General features: G+C 37.3%; 1 protein-coding gene across 3 annotated transcripts in view; it reads right to left on the bottom strand.

The window, feature by feature from the left end:
• Positions 1-996: 996 nt before the first annotated feature.
• ZNF277 (zinc finger protein 277) overlaps positions 997-19035 on the bottom strand; it is a 138398-nt gene continuing 120359 nt past the window's right edge. For all 3 annotated transcript variants that reach the window (XM_054494465.2, XM_054494467.2, XM_054494466.2), the window contains exons 6-12: positions 18201-18311; positions 15818-15950; positions 9802-9869; positions 8146-8242; positions 6089-6131; positions 4926-5100; positions 997-3414 (exon numbers count right to left, since the gene is read on the bottom strand). In XM_054494465.2, the coding sequence (XP_054350440.1) occupies positions 3228-3414; positions 4926-5100; positions 6089-6131; positions 8146-8242; positions 9802-9869; positions 15818-15950; positions 18201-18311 (814 nt within the window). In that variant the 3' untranslated portion in view covers positions 997-3227. The remainder of the gene's footprint in view (positions 3415-4925; positions 5101-6088; positions 6132-8145; positions 8243-9801; positions 9870-15817; positions 15951-18200; positions 18312-19035) is intronic.

Here is a 19035-nt window from a genome sequence, read left to right as displayed (position 1 = left end):
AGTGGGAGGGTTAGAAATCTAGAGCTGTGGCCAGAGCCTACGTAATTAACAAATACAGTTGAGTTAGGACCGCATGGTGGGAGGAGGTTGACTCTTGAGTCTCTGGACAGGCAATACGACGCCAAGATGAGTTTTGGGGCATTACCTACACAGACTAGCATTAATAATTGAAAACCAGAGCCTCAGACTCCAGCATTCTGTAGCACATATGCTGCATAAAGAACACACTGTAGGGCTGGGCGTAGTGGCTCACTTGAGGTCAGAAGTTTGAGACCAGCCTGGCCAACATGGTGAAACCCCATCTCTACTGAAAATACAAAAATTAGTTGGGCGTGGTGGTGGGTGCCTGCAGTCTCAGCTACTCAGGAGGCTGAGGCGGAAGAATCGCTTGAGTCCGGGAGGGGGAGGTTGCAGTGAGCCGAGATTGCACCACTGCACTCCAGCCTGTGAGACAGAGCGAGACTCCATCTCAAAAATAAAAAAGTAAAAAATAAAAATAAAAACCCACTGTAAAGAAAGGTCAGAAAGGCCTTTAGGAGGGTGATTAGGCCAGGAGGGCAGCCCTCATGGCTGGGATTAATGACCTTATAAAAGGGTTTGCTATAATTTCAATGTTCTGATGTTCCCTCCAAAATTCCTGTTGAAACTTATTTCTTGCTGCAACAGTGTTAAGAAGTGGGACCTTCAGAAGGGTGATCAGGCCATGAGGGCAGAGGCCTCATCACTGGGATTAATGACCTTACAAAAGGGATGGAGGGAACTAGCTAGGCCCTTTTGTCCTTCCATCCTTTTGTCCTGTGAGGACACAGCCTTTGTCCCCTCTGGAGGATGCAGTATTCAAGGTGCCATCTTGGAAGTAGAGACTGGGCTCTCGAACTGGACACTAAACTAAGATCATGGACCTCCCAGCCTCCAGAACTGTAAGAAAAAAATCTAATTGTTTATAAATTACCCAGTCTCAGGTATTGTTATAGTAGCAGAAATGGACAGAGACAATGAATGATAATGGAACATGTTAAATAATATAAAGAAGATAAAATCATCCAAATCCAGAAAGCAAGACAACTAATCCAATTGCTTTAACAAATAAGTGGCATTTAAAAAAAACTGTGAATCGTTACAGATGAAAAGACCCTTAAGAACCACACCAACCAAATATAGTGCATGGATCTCACTTGGAACCTGATTAAACAAACCAACTGAAAAAAGACTTTTTTTTTTTTGAGATGGAGTCTTGCTCTGTCACTCAGGCTGGAGTGCAGTGGCGCAATCTGAACTCACTGCAAACCTCCACCTCCCAGGTTCAAGCAAGTCTCCTGCCTCAGCCTCCCGAGTAGCTGGGATTACAGGTGCCCGCCACCACACCTGGCTAATTTTTGTATTTTTAGTATACACGTGGTTTCACCATGTTGGCCAGGCTGGTCTCAAACTCCTGACCTCGTGATCTGCCCACCTTGGCCTCCCAAAGTGCTGGGATTACAGGTGTGAGCCACCGTGCCTGGCTGAAAAAAGACATTTTAAAAAACTTTTAATTTTGAAATAATTTCAGACTTTCAGAAAAGTTGCCATAGTACAAAGAATCTCCACCTACTTTTACCTAGATTCCCTAAATGTTAACATCTTGCCATGTTTACTTCATTATTCTCTATATACCCTTGTTAGTTTTTTGGGACTAAGTTGCAAACAAAATGCTCCTTTACCCCTAAATACTTCAGTGTGTATGAATATTTCCTGAAAACAAAGACATTTTCATCCCACAGTACAGTTATCAAAATCTGGAAATTTAAAAACAATACCATAACATTTACTACAAATCTTATTCAAATTTTGCCAATTGTCCTGCTAATGTCTTTTGTAGCAAAAGAAAAACTTTTTTTTCTTGGTCTAGCATCCAATCCAGGATCATGCTATGCTATCTTTAGCCACCTTTAATCTGAAATAGTTTTTCAGTCTTTGTTTTTTATGATGTTAAAATTTTTGAAGAGTAAAGGCCAATTATTTTGTAGAATGTCCTTCAAATTTGGATTTTTTTTTGTTTGTTTTTCCTTTTTTTGAGACAGAGTCTTGGTCTGTTGCCCAGGCTGAACTGCAGTGGTGCGATCTCAGCTCACTGCAACTTTTGTCTCCTGGATTCAAGTGATTCTTGTGCTTCAGCCTCCCGAGTAGCTGGGACTATAGGTGCATGCCACCATGCCTGGCTAATCTGTGTATTTTTGGTAGAGATGGGGTTTTGCCACGTTGGCCAAGCTGACCTTGAACTCCTGACCTCAGGTGATCCTCTGCCTTGGCCTCCCAAAGTGCTGGGATTACAGATATGAGCTACTGTGCCCAGCCTCAAACTTGGATTTGACTGTTTCTTCATTATATCCAAGTTATGCATTTTTGGTATAAATCTACAAAAGTGATATTCTGTCCTCCTCAGTGCATCTTATCAGGAGGCATACAATATTCATCAGTAATAAAATTGATAATATTGTAAACATACATTTTGAGACAAGTGGGAAAAACTGAAAACACATGATATTAAGTTAATGTTAATTTTTTTAGATGTCATAATGGTATTGTGGTTATGTTTTTAAAAAATGGTATTTACATGTTAGTGACATACACATGGCAGGGAAAAGTGAAGTTAACTGGCTTGATGTCTATTTCTAGGGAATTTGGCCACCCTAGGCAGAAAGCGGTAATGATAATACAGTCAGCTCTTGATTGTTCTAATATAATGGCCAATTTGCATATTATCCTGGTCTTTGAGCATTTCTTCTTTCTTCTGTGGCTTTTCTTTTAGTCATTACATTTACAGCTCACCCAATATAGTACAGAAAGGACATTCAAATTTTGCAACTTGTTGGATGAAGAAGGTCCTTGGGGAGGAGACTGAAACTACTGATTGAAAAATCAGGTTTATAAATAATTTGAACATTTCATTTCTTTGTAATTGGCATATCCTTCTATATATGAGTTTAATGAAATGAGATAATTTAAGATGATCACACAATAAAACTTTATAGCCAAAATACAAAGTCTTCATCTTATTTTCCTACTTCATTTTTTTTCATGTTCTTAGTAAGTGCATTTTTCTACTTTATTTTTTGAAAAGAACATTCATTTTTGAAAAGTTTATTTCACCAAGGACTAATCTTTTGTTGATGCTCAAATTTAAATTATTCCTTCATATCTGTCTCATAGGAAAAAAACATGAAAAATTGCTTCTGTGGTAGTTTCTTCTAGTTTTTCAAGTACTCTTGTAGTAGCAACTGGTTCAAAATACTGCTTTGTTTCAAAGCATACAGTTTCGATGTATCTTCACTGATGATGGGAACATTTTCATTTTGTTCCTGACCTGTCAGGTCACTCTCACTGTCAGATAGTGTACACAGGAGAGTGTCATTTTCATAGGTTGGAAAATAATACCTGAAAACAACCACAGATACATAGTATTAAATTACCAAACTAATACAGTGTCCAGGTAGCTGAATGTACACATTTACTATAATTTTGCCAGGTATCCTTGCCAACAATTTCATAGCGTTTTGCAAAGGCTATACTGGAGACAACTTCTGATTGCTTTCACTTTGACTTTTACTGGCTGACATGAACCTTACCAAATCTACTATCTAGATTTGGTAAACCAAGATCGTGGACCTCCCAGCCTCCAGAGTTGCCTCTGGAGTTGGCCGCTGGCCACTTAGCCTCTGCTTGATCATCTATCATGATAAGAAACACACTATCTTTGAAGGTAGCTGACCCCAGTAGTGGGTAGCTCTAGTTGTTTGATACACCTCCTATGAAGCTAAAAATGACATCTTTCTCATTTCTACTCAAAGGTCCTAGTTCTTCCTTATAAGTTAACACACTTCAAATATAGTTATTTTTTCAAACACAAATTCTTCAAATACTTGAGAATAATAAGCTCTCCCTTGTGTTTTGTTTTCCAGACTAATCGTTCCTTCTTTCTAGGTAATCACAAAAGGAAACACTTATGGAATATAAAGTTTGTTATTCTGGTTCCTTCTCTGAATACATTTTGAAGTTACTTTTGGAATATTACAAATTTTAATTTATATAAGAAGGATCATAAGAACAGCATACCCTCACAAGTGTGGGACTTTCTGAAGGAGAAAAACTAGAACTTTCTGGTTAAAGTTCTGGGGGAATTGACTTAACATTCCCTAAGAACAGAAGGAGCTCTGGGCAGCTAGAACCCCACAGCCTCTCAGAGGAGCCCTCGACTGAGGTTATCCAGAATGATGTGAGAACCAGTCCAGAAGGTTCTTGGCAAAGGATACTTGGGAACCAGTCCACAAGGTTCTGGCAAAGGATATGTGGGAATCCAACAACAGATGACCAACTGCTTAATTTTTTCAAGTGCCAATATACAAAATATAATACCAAAAGTCCTAGCAGTGTGCAAACTCTGACACGGTAATTTTATTTCTAGGAGTTCAGCTTAATTAAATAATAAGTGTGCTAAAAGGTAAGCATATAGATATTCACTGTATCATTATAATAGCAAAAAGTAAGAAACAACCTAAGTATCTCACAGAATAGATTATATCCATACAATGGATATTTAGCAACCATTAGAAAGGATGCAACAGATGGATACTGGCTACAGAAAGATATTTACAATATTTTGTTAATAAAATATAATTTAAAAAATCTGTATCTACTTCATCTCTTTACATATGTATCTATCTCCATATCACAAATACTGAAAAATGCTTGGTTTCATTTGTAAGAGGGGAATTATTTTAAAAATAAGCATTTTGAATATTTTTACATTTTCCCCCACACTATACTGATGTATACTTTTTATAATAAATATGTATTCCTCTTTTTCTGTAGGTTTAAATAAATTAAATAAAGGGACAAAATCAAAGAGTTGGAGTAAAGAAGTGCACATGTGGTTTTGCAGTACGTACTCGAGTTGATCCCACGTCTTTGTATCGGGGAGCAGCGAAGTGTGTTTAGTTTCTTCCATGTGAGTTCTTAAGTCTGCTTTGGATTTGAACTTCACGTGGCAGCCATAACATCTGCATTGGTGAACTTGCCTCCGAATAAAATTGACCAGTTTCACTTGCTGATAGAAATTTAATCCTGAAAATGACAAAATACAGAATCATTAGACAACTGTTCAGACCCATTTTTTGCACTATTATAATTTCTTAAAGGAGCCACTTATTTTTATTAATCAATCTGAAGAGGTAGTACAATTATAAAGCATAATAATAGATACCAAATAATAACAGCACATATTTACACAGGGCTTATGAGCTAGGCACTATTCTAATAATTTTCCATGTATTAATACATTTAATCTTCATAAAACCCTATCAGATAGGTAGTATCATATCTACATAACATATTAGGAAACTGCCTAGCATCGCATAGATAGCTGTCAGCTGCAAAGCCCATGCTTGACTACTAAGCTAATTATATAAACAATGTATATACATGTCTATAAGAGCAGCAAAGTAACACATCCAAGGACCTAGGAAAGCAGTGACTGAGCTGAGCTGTGAGAAGTAAGTTTTTTACTGTCTTAGATCTAGTAGCAAGTCAGTACTTTATGTATGTCTTAATGCCCCCAAATCCTTCTATTATTGTGATACTTAGAATGATACAATTGGGTACACCTATAACAAACAATCCTAGCTATACTGCTAAGAAGTGCAGTAGGCATTTACCATACATTATTCACTCCTCATAACATTTTTCTGACCTGAGGCCCAATGTCATAGCCAGTAAGTGCCAGAGCTGGAATCTGAACTCTAGTTTGACTTAAAAATCCATATTCTACTAGCCCCCTCCAATTTATGATATATTATTAACCACTAACTTACATTTGACTTGAAGCACTCATCTATGTAGGAAAGAGGAAGAAGGAGTATATAAAACCAAAAACCATATTTGACTATTATGGTTGAGCATCACTGCTTCACAGAGAGTTCTGTCAAGACCATCTATAGAGAGACATGTTTTGGTGGTGCACTCTCCAATCATAGCTACTGAACATAGGCATAGCTTACAGGATGGTTTATAAAAAATGAAGCATCACAGAAAAAAACTTCTGAATCAAACTTACCAAGTTCTGACTTTATTTTGAGAAGATCAAATTCATGTGCATCCTTAAAAAAGGAATGAATACATCTGTAAGCATATGAATTATTTAATCTTTCAGGCTGAAGTTATAAACAGCTTATTTATTCACAGGAGTTTGAGTAGTTTAGAAACTCAGTCTGAGTTCGGTATCTTCTGCTTTTGAAGTCTTCCAAGTCTAACTACTTCCCTCCATACCCAACTTCTTTTTACAGCATAGTCCAAACAAGTCATGTCAATCAGTTAAACCATTATAATTGGGCCAGGTGCGGTGGCTCACGCCTACAATCCCAGCACTTTGGGAGACCGAGGCGGGCGGATCACCTGAGGTCAGGAGTTTGAGACCAGCCTGGCCAACATGGCAAAACCCCGTGTCTACTAAAAATACAAAAATTGGCTGGGCGTGGTGGTGGGTGCCTGTAATCCCAGCTACTCAGGAGGCTGAGGTATGAGAATTGCTTGAACCTAGCAGGCAGAGGTTGCAGTGAGCTGAGATCGTGACACTGCACTCCAGTCTGGGTGACACAGCGAGACTCCATCTCAAACAACAGCAACAACATTATAATTGCTCATAGCTTATATCTATTGTTTTTATAATTTACAATGTATTCATTTTGTAGCCTTCTAAAAATGTAGAAGTCTATGTATGCATTCTGCAGTGTGATAAAAAGTGTAGGTAAGATATGTTTCTATTGTATTGTGCATTTGGACTAGAATTATGGATATAGGTTCTTTGCCCCACATAGGTAATTTTTACAAATTTTGCTTTTCATTTTATGCTGTCAAATACACTGTTTAAACCTCAAAGCTTGTCTTCACTCACACCTTCCTATAAATCACACTTTCTTTTGATTTTTACAATGCACTTATTTTTTGCTTGTTTGTTTGACACCTGCAATTGTCTGTGTAAATGTTTTAACCTACAATCTCACAGATGATAAAGACCATTTAACTCACTGGGATGGCATTTAGTGTAGCACCATGTGCAGGATGACTAGGAATTTGTGATGTTATCACTGAAAGTGACCCAGCAGAGGTTAAGGACACCTGTCAAGGATGCCGAAAAGGTAATCCCTACACAGGATAGGCGTACTAAGGCTGCCTTCAATACAAAGACATTAAGATATTATGAATTAAATCTAAACACAGGAAATTATACACACATATTAGTGGGAACTTTTTTCAGAGAAACTAAAATCAAGGAAAATGCTTATGGTCTTTTGAGCGCTTTCTAGGCCCTTATTTTACTAAACTAAGAACAGTATTTTTGAATAAGGGTGAGGTAAAAGTAGAGAATATGGTCCACTATTGGCAGAGGTGGCTGCAGGGAGGGGACGGAGAGATATCAGAATCATCCAGTAATATTTTTCTATTATAATCACCCCTCTGCCCACAAGCTGTGATACTATCATGAATCATTAGATGTTCCCCCTTCCCTAGCCACCATGTGCCGCTAAGGATCAGAGGTGTAGGGTGTGTGTCCTCTCTCAGGTATACTGGGGTGAAAAAGGTTTAGAACTGCTAGCTCCAAGCTTCACTATAACATAAAAATGTCATCCAGAAGGGAAAGCCCACACTAGGAATGCTCCCTAATTTCTTTTCTCCAAATCCTGGCACCTGAAGGAACTGTAGGATCATGCCCTAGACCCTCTCTATCCACCCTCCTTTTTTCCTATTCCTCCGGGGCCTTTGTAAATGGCAATGTTCTCCCTTCTTGCTCTCCTATTCACCAGCACAAGAAGCACTGGAAAAAAGACTCAGAACCTGTCCCACCTGCTGAGCTAGAATGATCTTGTAAGCATCTCAAAGGTGAGATGGCATCAGTGGTCTGAGAAATCTCACACTAACAAACAGCTCACTCAGGTCCAGTCAAATGTACTAACTAAATTGCCCTGAGCTCTGGTTCTCCCCGACAGACCTGGCCTGTCTCTTCTGTTTGGAATAATGATTGGGAAACTAAAGTATAAGCAGATGAGGGTGCAAAAATTACCAGCTTTCTCCTGTCAGAATAAAACAAAATTCAAATAAATACAGGTATCTTACCTCCATGTGGACATACAATTTCTCAATTGTTTCTGCTTGCTTTTCACAAAATAAGCAGATGGCAGAGGCAGGGTGTTCTTCCCAATCAGACCAGTCACTGAATTAAAAAAGAAAAGAGAAAATATGGAGATTCCCTTCATTAAGAGAGTATACTACACAGTGACTTGGTATTGCTTTCTCCTTACTAAAAATCCCTGCCAATCTCTTTCAACTCTGACATTTTGGTAAAGACTGTCACATCAGATTATGACTCTCTGATATAGCTTTTGAAATTCAAAGCAGCACCATGAAATTAATATACATAGTGAACAGGTGGTGTTCCATTTTCTCCTATTTGCCATTCTTCTGAGTAGCTATCTCAGTCTAGAGTCAGAGGAATGTCGTCCTGAGACAATGAGGTTTAATTTGCAAAGGAGACATATCAGAAAATGTGATGCTCTCTCTCATTAACCACAACTACTGAGTGCACACGCTGTGAGGTGTGATGCTGGGAATGTGTTTCTGCATGACAAATAGTGTATTTTACAAAGGCAAACTGTGTCTCTTTCACGAGGGAAATACTGATTATTTTAAACTGGGCAAGTGTTAAATCTGGTGGTAGACAGGGAACTCAAAAAGGATACAGGATCCCTTTTACCACTTTCCCCGCTCCTTGCATTTACCTTTTTGAAATACTACCAACTTCTTATCATTCCCAAACCAGGAAAATTGCCAGGAGGGAAGAGTTGTGGAGACGAGGAACACCCACTCAAATTCAGATGAGAGAATTTCTCATGGCAAGCTCAGAAACGATCACTGATAAGACTCTCAAGATCAACCTAACCCAATTCACACAGAAGCTTCCCTATTAGAAAACAGGAAACATTTTCCTTAACTCTATCCATCCAGGAGGGAGCCACCAGTCCTGGCCCAGGTCATGACTTACTATTTATAACCTTTTGTGTCATTAAAACTTCAACATTCACCCATTAAATATTCCAACTAGTATGTCTTAATGGAAAAGATGCTTTTATTTCAGTCTGGAAGACTCTCCGCCTGAATCTCTATGCATCAAGAAAATTCAGCAAATGGCAGCTCTCTCTACCTTCGGGCTTTACTTCACTATTAAAATAATAATAATTTAAAATCCTGAGAGAGAAAAAAGGCCAAAAAGCTTTGACTGAAAAGAAGATGAAAAATAAGAAATCCTTTTAGGTTGAAAAGAACATTTTTCAAGCTTATAATTTCAAGCAAAGAAGCTGTGAATGTTTAAAGTTAGTCATCAATGGCCTGAACACAGAACAGGATTAACTTCAATGCAGTTATATTCTCTATTCCAATGACAGCAACATGGAGAGTTCAAAGATCACATCACTTCAAGGTCTGAGCACTAACTGAGCAGGCAAAGCACTTCGGAATGTATTTTTCTCTGAATTATATATTACTTGTGTGTTCAATCAATAGCTTTAATTTAGTTGTAATAACAGTGTCTTTAGGAATTTTTATGTCAAAGTTATTTTGAATTCAAGTTTTTGCCACATTACATGAAGGGATGCATGGCTCAGAGAAGGTATTTTTTTCTTCTTATGTTCCCTGTTCGTAATTTAAACCAAATTAAAGCATTGTCTTCTTACTCTTGGAACACTGCAATTAATTAGCAGCAATAACAACTCTTACTCTTCCTGATGGTCCAGCAACTCCCGATCATCTTCCAACTGAACTTCTTCCCACGATTTTCCAAGTTCCTTTGTAGGAAGAACAGAGGGATGAGAGAGATTGGGGGAAAGAGAAGGGAGAGAGTACATAGAACTTTGAAAAAAATCAAAACCAAAAAAATAAACAAAACCACCCATGTTTAAATGGTTTTGAAACAGTACAAGTAGGATATACAGATGGCCCAACTTATGATGGTTTGATTCAACACTTTTTTTTGACTTAATGACAGTGCAAAAGCAATACGAAGTTGAAACCTTAATGAGATAATTTTTTAGAGAAGGAGCAATATCCTTTCAGTCAAGTTCTTTTCTCTTAAATTTGAACCAGCGTTTCTCAACCCTGAATATGTATTAGAATATCTGGGATTCTAATGGCCTTTGTTCATTGTTACATTTCCAGAGCCTGGCATACAGTGGGTACTATTACTATAAACTATTTTTTGAGTTGAATTAGAGAGTAGAATTCAATTTGTTAGAACTAAAAAATAAAAAAATACACTTGAGGTCAATTTAGATTCTACCTCAAAAGGTTTTTTTAAGGTGATTCAATGAATGAGTTACTGTCTATAAAGAAATAGTACTAGGCATGAGTAGGCGCTCTAGTACCTACTCAAATCGCTTTTATCCTTTACCATCAGTGGAAAAGTTCCACTCTTTTGGGGCTATGTCTGGCAAGCCTAGTCACAGCGTTAGCAAAACTTTATGGAGTGATGAGTAGGAATGATTTATTTTGGCCCAACCATTTCTTTTGTTCCCCTTGGGCCGTTTCTTCCTCTCTTCTTGCCCTGTCTTCTTTCTATCCAATCTTCCCATTGTGCCATGCAAAAGCAGACAGTGTCACAAAGAGAGAGGTAGGAACATTAATGGATATGTTTTCAAGCAGCTAAACTATGGTTAGGATCAAGCCCACCTGACCTGCTACAAGCATGGATAGCTTTGTTGTTCAATATCCTTCTTTTGGAAAAACAAAACCAAAATTCACTCAATTATGGACTCTTTTTCCCCCAAATAAAGGTATTCATCTAGCTAAAAACAAAGAACTATGAGTGCCATTATGATTTAGAGGGAGAAAGAAAATCCATCATTCATCAGCTTAATGAGAGGTTTTGAAGCTGTCATTATCTATCAGCTAAATGATGCATACATTTAGATATACAGAGATCTATCATATGTCATTAGAGATGGTTAATTTGGACTCTATAATGTACTTCCCAGAGTCATCATGAAGTGTCTGAACCTCATTACAGAACACCAAAAATGACCTCAACACTGCCAACAAGACGCTTGTTAGAAAGTTTGGTAATGAATTAAATCTTTCATGCCTTACTTGGTTTTTCTGTACTTGGACTTAAGGTCATGGTTTTATTGCTGCAAGGTATTACTAAAGTATGGGCTTTCTGTGATTTGATCATTCTGAATGATAAGGGCAAATGTTGCTTGTCAATGAATATTTTGAGCCAAAAGTAACAAAAAATATCTTTCACTGTTAAGCTTCTAAACTCAAAGCATTATTTTGCAACTTCCTCAGTGTTAGGTACAATATGTAGAGATTTATCTAGGCCATACAGCATTAACCACTTACCCCACTTGAGAGGAAAATGAATGTCCATGTTTATTAGTATATTAGGAAATAAGCAATTTGCATGTGACAGTGGCCCAGTTTCCTAGAGTGCTCTGATTTGGTACAGTTAAAGATATGATTTATTATAGAAACAAGACCCAAAGCAAAAAAAAAAAAAAAAAAAAAAAAAAAAGCACATAGCTCTCTAATTAAGACACTGTGCCTGCTAATGAATCATGTCAGGAAAGCAAAGAATGTAAGAAAAACAAAGTTTGGAAGGCATATCACTAAAGATGTTCAGACACCCCCTCAAACCTCTGCATCAGATGGCTCATGAATAATGAGAGGGTGGAAAAAAACACGGGAAAAAAAGATCCCCTTCACCCATCACACTTCTGCCCTAATACATACTCACTTACATGTGCTTACACAAAACTCCATCAGAAACAGAAAGAGAAGTGTTTTAAGTGTAAATAACTTAACTAGAGAGAACTATAAAAAACTATGAAAAATCAGTGAAAAGTCTACTTTTTTTATAAGTGGCTTTGTATACTTTAAGAATAAAAAAATTTAAATCAAAGAATGATAAAAATTATGGCAAAACCAATTCCCTTCAGAAAAACTCAGGGTTTGAAACACGAGCATCGTAGGAATATGTAGCTGAAGCCTCGATGTTAAGCAGTCTGTTGCCCTCTGAGGAAGGGTTATCTGAATGTGAAACTAACTGGCATCTTATCCCCAACCCATCCTCACTACCTGCTGAACTCTTTTGTTTGTGAGAAAACAAAGCAAGAATTTGAAGTAGATAATTCAGACTGTGCAAAAGACTTTTAATGTTTTTGCAAGTCTGTTACTATTCAGAAACTGATATGAATGATTCAGCACAGAAATTGTCTCACCTAAGAAGGAAAATGGAACTTGTCAATTTGCTGAGCTCAGAAAGTCAAATGCAGCCTCTGTCCATTGGTTCTCCTACTTCTGCTGCCTATTAGAGTGTATCTTGCCACGGATATCCTGGATGTTCCCATCATTGTTGCACCGGCAGAGTCTATGGCGTTTGAAGTGGAGGTGAGGAGCTCTGTGTGTGAATGACTCAATGACTGCATATATCTGCTATAGGAGAGGTCAAACGCTGACTTTCCATATACCATTACAAAGGGTTCAAACTAACGTGCTTACATGGTGGTTTTCCATACTGACTTCTGAACTCTTTGAAAGTAGTGACTCAAATCAACCTTTCTATCTACAATATCTTCTCTTTCTCTTCTAGCAACTGGTAACTGGAAGGCACTCAAATGTATGTAGAATGTATGATGTCAATAAAATAGATGTATAAACCCACTACTAATATAACAATTCTATCTTTTGCCCACACTCATGCACTCATGTCAGCCTTTTCCCTCAGAGGGATAACAAGGGAATATCTATCTTTTTTTTTTTAATAAAATATTGTCATTATTCATTGTTTAAAATTTTAGAATTTATTCTTCATATTGATTTATTACTCATGTTCTTCACGTTAAATATTATTCTTTAATGAGGTCTGAAATAATACTAAAATGACACTGAGAAGACACTGGCCTTTATTTTTCTCTACCTATACTCTGTTAGTATTTGGGACAGTTTTTTATACACTTGTTCTATATAATATTATACTTTTAATGTATAACAGTATTCCTTCAAATATTCCTAGAATGTTACTAAGGCTGATACCTCTGGTAAGCAACCCTCTAGTTTAGCGCCTGTGTGTATCTTTAGTGAAGCCAATAGGCTTCTTCACTCCTTTTCAAAGGTGTTTACATCATTTCCATAATGCTAAGGCATCATAACACATTTTAGATTTTCATTTTTTGTTAATCATTCTTACAGTTTTTGGTTATTTACCTCAGCAGGAATTTCGCATAGGAATAGGGAATAGAAAATAGGGAATAGGAATAGGAATCGGAAACGGGCTAGGAAGACTAAGATTGTGGAGCAGAGCCTTAAAGTGCCGATTAAAGTCAGCTTTACTTTGACGTTGGCTCACTTTTTAGTTTATTACAAAAGAAAATAGGCAAGGGTGGGAGAATAGATCATTATGAACTCATCACCATTACTTGACCAAAATACCCAACCCAAAGCATAAGATGTAGGTACTAGTCTTGTCTCAATTGTAAAAATGAAGGAAACTGATGCACAGGATAAGTAACTTGCCCTAGCCATGTGACCTTTGGAAAATTAGCCTCTCTGTGACCCAGTCCCCTTACCTATAAGAGGCTTAATGACAATACCTGTGTCATAAAATTGTGACTTAAATTAAACAATTTAATATAAATACCTAGGATAGTGCCTGCAGAGTATAAGTACTCAAATAGCTGCTAGTTAAAAAAAAGACTTCTATCAATATGACTATAAAGTTGAAATTTAATTTTCATTTTGTACGTTGTTAAAGCCCTTACTTTCTCTTGACACACTTCTCTTAATTTGTAGTCGATGCCACATCAAATCCGTGCCCTGTATGAGCAGCACAATCTAGCTTGCTCATCCAGAGATGACTGGCCCTGGCAGATGATTTCAGTTTTGACAGCTACCCTACTTGATGCCCAGGAAATGAAGTATCATACTTTTCTAAAGGTGCTGGCAGAATAAGAGTTAGCAAATCCCTTGAAGTCTCCTCTAAAAGGTAAAAACCTCCAGCTATATAATGTTCTGCTAGTCTCAAACTCTTGAATATTAGTTTTAAAAGAGCCCCAGAAGGAAGAACTATTAAATTGCTCCTATAGCTAGATGAAGTAGCTGAATATTTCTTAGAGCTAGCACTGAAGTCCACTCCCTATTAGACTGGGCTGGGTCCTGAAGCAGCATTTGCTCTAGGAAGTAATGACTGAGTGATTTCAAGAAAAGATTGAAGAGCTCAAAGGGTACGTTTGCCTTTAGCTGGTTGTAAAACATTTGTAGAAAACCATGGCAACCTTCATGTGTTTTGAAGAGTCAATCTTCAAACACATGTTAAACTTGCTTCTCAAGGGGAATTTTAACACTCAAGGAATAGTTAGAACAGACAAAATTCCACCCTAAAGCAGAGATTTCCAACATAATTCAGGATATGCTTGTTTCTATCCAATAGATAAAATGGCTGATTATATTCAATTAGCCTTTTGTGACCAGTGGGTTTGGGTTTTAATTCATTTACATTGAGAGAAAAAAAAAATCCATTTGCTTAAGAAAAATGCCCATTCAAAACAGAACTCTCCGTTTTTCTTCCAGTTCCTCTGGAGAGTTACATAACCTCTTCTTTTACATAAGTAGTTTCCCTCCTTTGTCACATATATTTTTTAAAAATCAGTAGATTGAAGGCAGGCCCAGTTCCCCAGTCATTGTTGTCTATCAAAAATCCCCTCCCATGTTTCCAAATGCCTCTCCCCATCCCCTACTGTCTCCATCTGAATGCCTCTTCTTGAAATCTATAGAGGCCAGCAAATGGCATTGAGGTTTCTGGGGAAGGAGAGCTATCAATACATTTAAAATCCTTGGCATGGTAACCTGGTTAGTCTACCCTACAAGCCAAACAAATAAAAATCCCCTTCCATAGTAAAATGGTTTGGTTTCCTTGAAACTTTCCTTAAAAATAAGCTGACTGAAGAGAATGATAAAGAGACACACTTTTGTAGGGGTGAAGGGGAAAGAGCAAAGAGATTGTTTTTAAAGAATTATTTTGCATAGCACCTAACACATCCAGTACTCAACAGTTTCTTTTGAATAGAATATATAGAAGTCTCTCTGGCCAGGTGTGGTGGCTCACGCCTATAATCCCAGCACTTTGGGAGGGCAAGGCAGGTGGATCACTTGAGGCCAGGAGTTCGAGACCAGCCTGGCCAACATGTAGAAACCCTGTCTCTACTAAAAATACAAAAATTAGCCAGGTGTGGTGTAATCCCAGTACTGTACAGTACAGTAGCTGTAATCCCAGCTACTGGGGAGGCTGAGGCAGGAGAATTGCTTGATCCCAGGAGGCAGAGGTTGCAGTGAGCCTAGATCGTGCCACTGCACTCCAGCCTGGGAGACACAGCAAGACTCCATCTCAAGAAAAACAGAAAAAAGAAAAAAAAGGAGTCTCTGGCCCCAAGTTAAAAGATATTACATAAAGGGGGGATGGTATGTGGATATCCAAATGCTGTATTTTTTTTTTTTTTTGGTCAAGATGACTGTGAGTTCTAGACATGTGACATTTTTACTACATAAACACTGTCAAATAAAAGACAAGTCAAATCAAATGTCTTGTGCTCTAACCATTTCAAAGCTAATCACTACTTGAATGTGCCCCTCAATTACATTTTGACCTTTGCAATAATTGCTTATTCAAATATTAGTTGGTCCTCAGAAAGATTTTGTTTGCAGTAATGCGATCAAATTTTAAGTTATGAAAAGAAAGCCTTACCAAATAATTGATGACATAAAATCTGTCATATTCTCTGTTCTTAGGATTAATCTTACGATGCTGTTTTTTCCTCATGTGATCTTTAAGTGTATTTTTATCCCTGAAGATCTTCTCACAGTACAAGCACTGCAAACTACAAGAAATACACAAACACTGATAAACAAATCTCTTGTATAGTTGCTGCAATAATCCTTTATTATTATTGAGTTTCATATTTATTAATTTTAGGTCACACAGAATCTTCAAATGGGATATACCATCCTTGTCAGAATCCCCTCACTTTATTCATTTGGCTTTGCAGAGTGCATACTATGGTGTATCTTGTAGTCAGCTAAGTTGACCAACTTGGCTATTCAGTTAAGACTGTGACAAAGATAGGTAATATCCAAAAATTATTTTGGTTCTTTACTAACTGAATTACCTATTCTAAAATAAGTATGTAGGTATGTTCTTCAAATAATTATCATGACTTGCACTGGCTGTACCCATTGTATATAATAATTAGTACATGGTTTGGGATATCCTGTGAGCTGATTTGCAGGGTTTAATTCCTTGCTCCAGTGCCAGCTAGCTGTGGGACTTTAAGTTACTTGCCTTCTCTGTTGCCATTTTCTGATTTCTAAACTGAAGATAATACCAACATTTTAGAGATTTTTAAATGATAATTTCATATATATATATTTATTGAGCACTTACTATGCACTATGAACTGTGCTAAGTATTTATTCATGTATGTGAATAAGATAAATAGTAGCTGTTACTACCATATAATTCTCATATACCTTCTGCTTGAATATTTCCACTGACTGGGCATTCATTACCTAATGAAGCAGTGATTACCAGTTTTGAGCAGATTATTAACAAAATGTCTTTCTCATACTAAGCCTGACAGTTGATACAACATGTATTATAACTGCTACTCAGTAAAAAGTAGAGCGTTCTACTTTCTGGAGCCACATAGTGTCTAAGTATAACATATTTTACATGGGAAACTCTCAAATGATTGCAATCTGTTATTGTTTCAATTTTGAATTTGTTTTTATCTCTACTAAACACCTTTTCATCAATTTCTTATGCCAAAGAATATATTCCAGGGCATAATAATATTCTTTTGTAGTATATTCTTTTATAATTGACAATTTATGGGTGATAAGCTGGTTATAGATATTCATTATTGCTAATCTTGCTAGAAGGCACATCTGGTCTTATTTTATAGATAGTCGTTTAACAAAAGGGTGAAGGGACTCGATTTAACATAGTGTTGACATCAGAATTTGAGTTAAAAATTTCTTATAATTAATCTGTATTACTTGCTTCCTCTTATTTATTTATTTATTTTTGAGACAGAGTTTTGCTCTTGTTGCCCAGGCTGGAGTGCAATGGCGCAATCTCTGCTCACTACAACCTGTGCCTCCCGGGTTCAAGTGATTCTCCTGCCTCAGCCTCCCGAATAGCTGGGAGTACAGGAATGCACCACCATGCCCGGCTAATTTTGTATTTTTAGTAGAGACGGGGTTTCTCCTTGTTGGTCAGGCTGGTCTCAAAATCCCGAGCTCAGGTGATCCGCCCACCTCGGCCTCCCAAAGTGCTGGGATTACAGGTGTGAGCTACCACACCTGGCCCTTATTTTTTTTTTTATGTTGTTGCTCTCAATTTTGTGGGTCGAAGCACCACACTTGTTAGTATTTTATTTAAATAAAGAAAACTGGGTTCTCAGAGAAAAAATTTTGGGCCCTTTCCTAGAAAGAAAAGTGGATACGTTTTTGAAAGTCATTTTGGTGACCTAAAGAATTCTCTTCCTTATTTCAACAGGCTAAGCTCTAGATATGGTTGCCAGAATATGACCTTGAGGAAATGGAGTATTATATACAAATGTGAATGAAAACCAAAAGGCAGAAGAATACACACAGCATGCTACGTTTCACACAAAATTAAACACCATTCCATAATTTGACAATATATTTACCTTATTAAATATGTAGACAAGTTACAGTGAAAAGTAAAGGAATTAGAATTACAAAATTAAGAATAGTGGTTTCTGGGGAAATACTAATGAGGAAAGATACACAGGGAGATTCAAAGGAATTAACAATGTTCTATTTCTTAAGCTAGACAGTGAGTATATTCTTCATATCCTATATGGCATACATTGTATGATATGTATATTGTTTGGTATATATGACATAGTGTATTTGAAAAATTTAAAAAACACCAAAGGGCAATATGATCTAGACAAAATAAGGACCATTGTACAAAATGTGAACTCCTCCAACATGGGAAATTCCCACTTCTTTAATTACTCTATTAAATTAATTTAAAAAAATTCACAACAGAGTCCAAGATTAAAATAGCTTTAGGCAGTGTTTCATAAATCAGTACTTACTTGTCAAGCTTTTTCTGTAATGTACACAAAAATTCACTGCAGTTTACAATGTTGTCTGGCAATCCAATGTTGAAAGCATGTTCTCTGGCCATGTGGTTCAAAATAACAGATCTAGGAAGAAATGTGAGCAATTAGGATTATTCACAAATCATCTAAGAACACATTTGGGTTGGAATAGCATTCACATAATAAAAACACTAATTAGAGGTATAAGCAAGTGCTAAGCACTAACACAAAGATTTCAGCTATTAAAGAGTGACATTATAAAGTATATAAGTGTACACAGTCACATCAGTTCTGTAAAGGGATACCAAAGTTTGTTCCACTATCTGCTGCTTGGCTACACTCTATAGAAGAATCAGGTTCTGTCCTTTAAACCAGGGGTATCGGTCCATGGCCTGTTAGGAAGCAGGCTGCACAGAAAGAGGTGAGAGGCAGGCAAGTGAGCATTACCACCTGCGCTCTGCCTCCTGTCAGATCAGTGGTGGCATTAGATTCTCATAGGAGCGCGAACCCTTTTGTAAACTGTGCATGCGAGGGATCTAGGTTGTGCACTCCGTATGAGAATCTAATGCCCGATGATCTGAGATGAAACAGTTTCATTCTGAAACTGGTCCCTGGTGCCAAAAAGGTTGGGGATCACTGCTTTAAACTATTAAATTAACTGTGCTGCTTCTACTTTTCCAATTCATCATGGAGAAGAGTAAGAGGCAACTGCCTAACAGAAAATACAACCTGCTATGACCTAAGATCACAGGTATTTAGCCGGTATATCATTGGACAATGACCTGGAACTCACAGTTAACAGGTCTATTAAATGCAAGGGCTGTGATAA

Source organism: Pongo pygmaeus, chromosome 6 (genome assembly GCF_028885625.2).
Source record: "Pongo pygmaeus isolate AG05252 chromosome 6, NHGRI_mPonPyg2-v2.0_pri, whole genome shotgun sequence".
NCBI classification, from domain to species: domain Eukaryota; kingdom Metazoa; phylum Chordata; class Mammalia; order Primates; family Hominidae; genus Pongo; species Pongo pygmaeus.
This window is presented reverse-complemented; position numbering and strand designations above follow the sequence as displayed.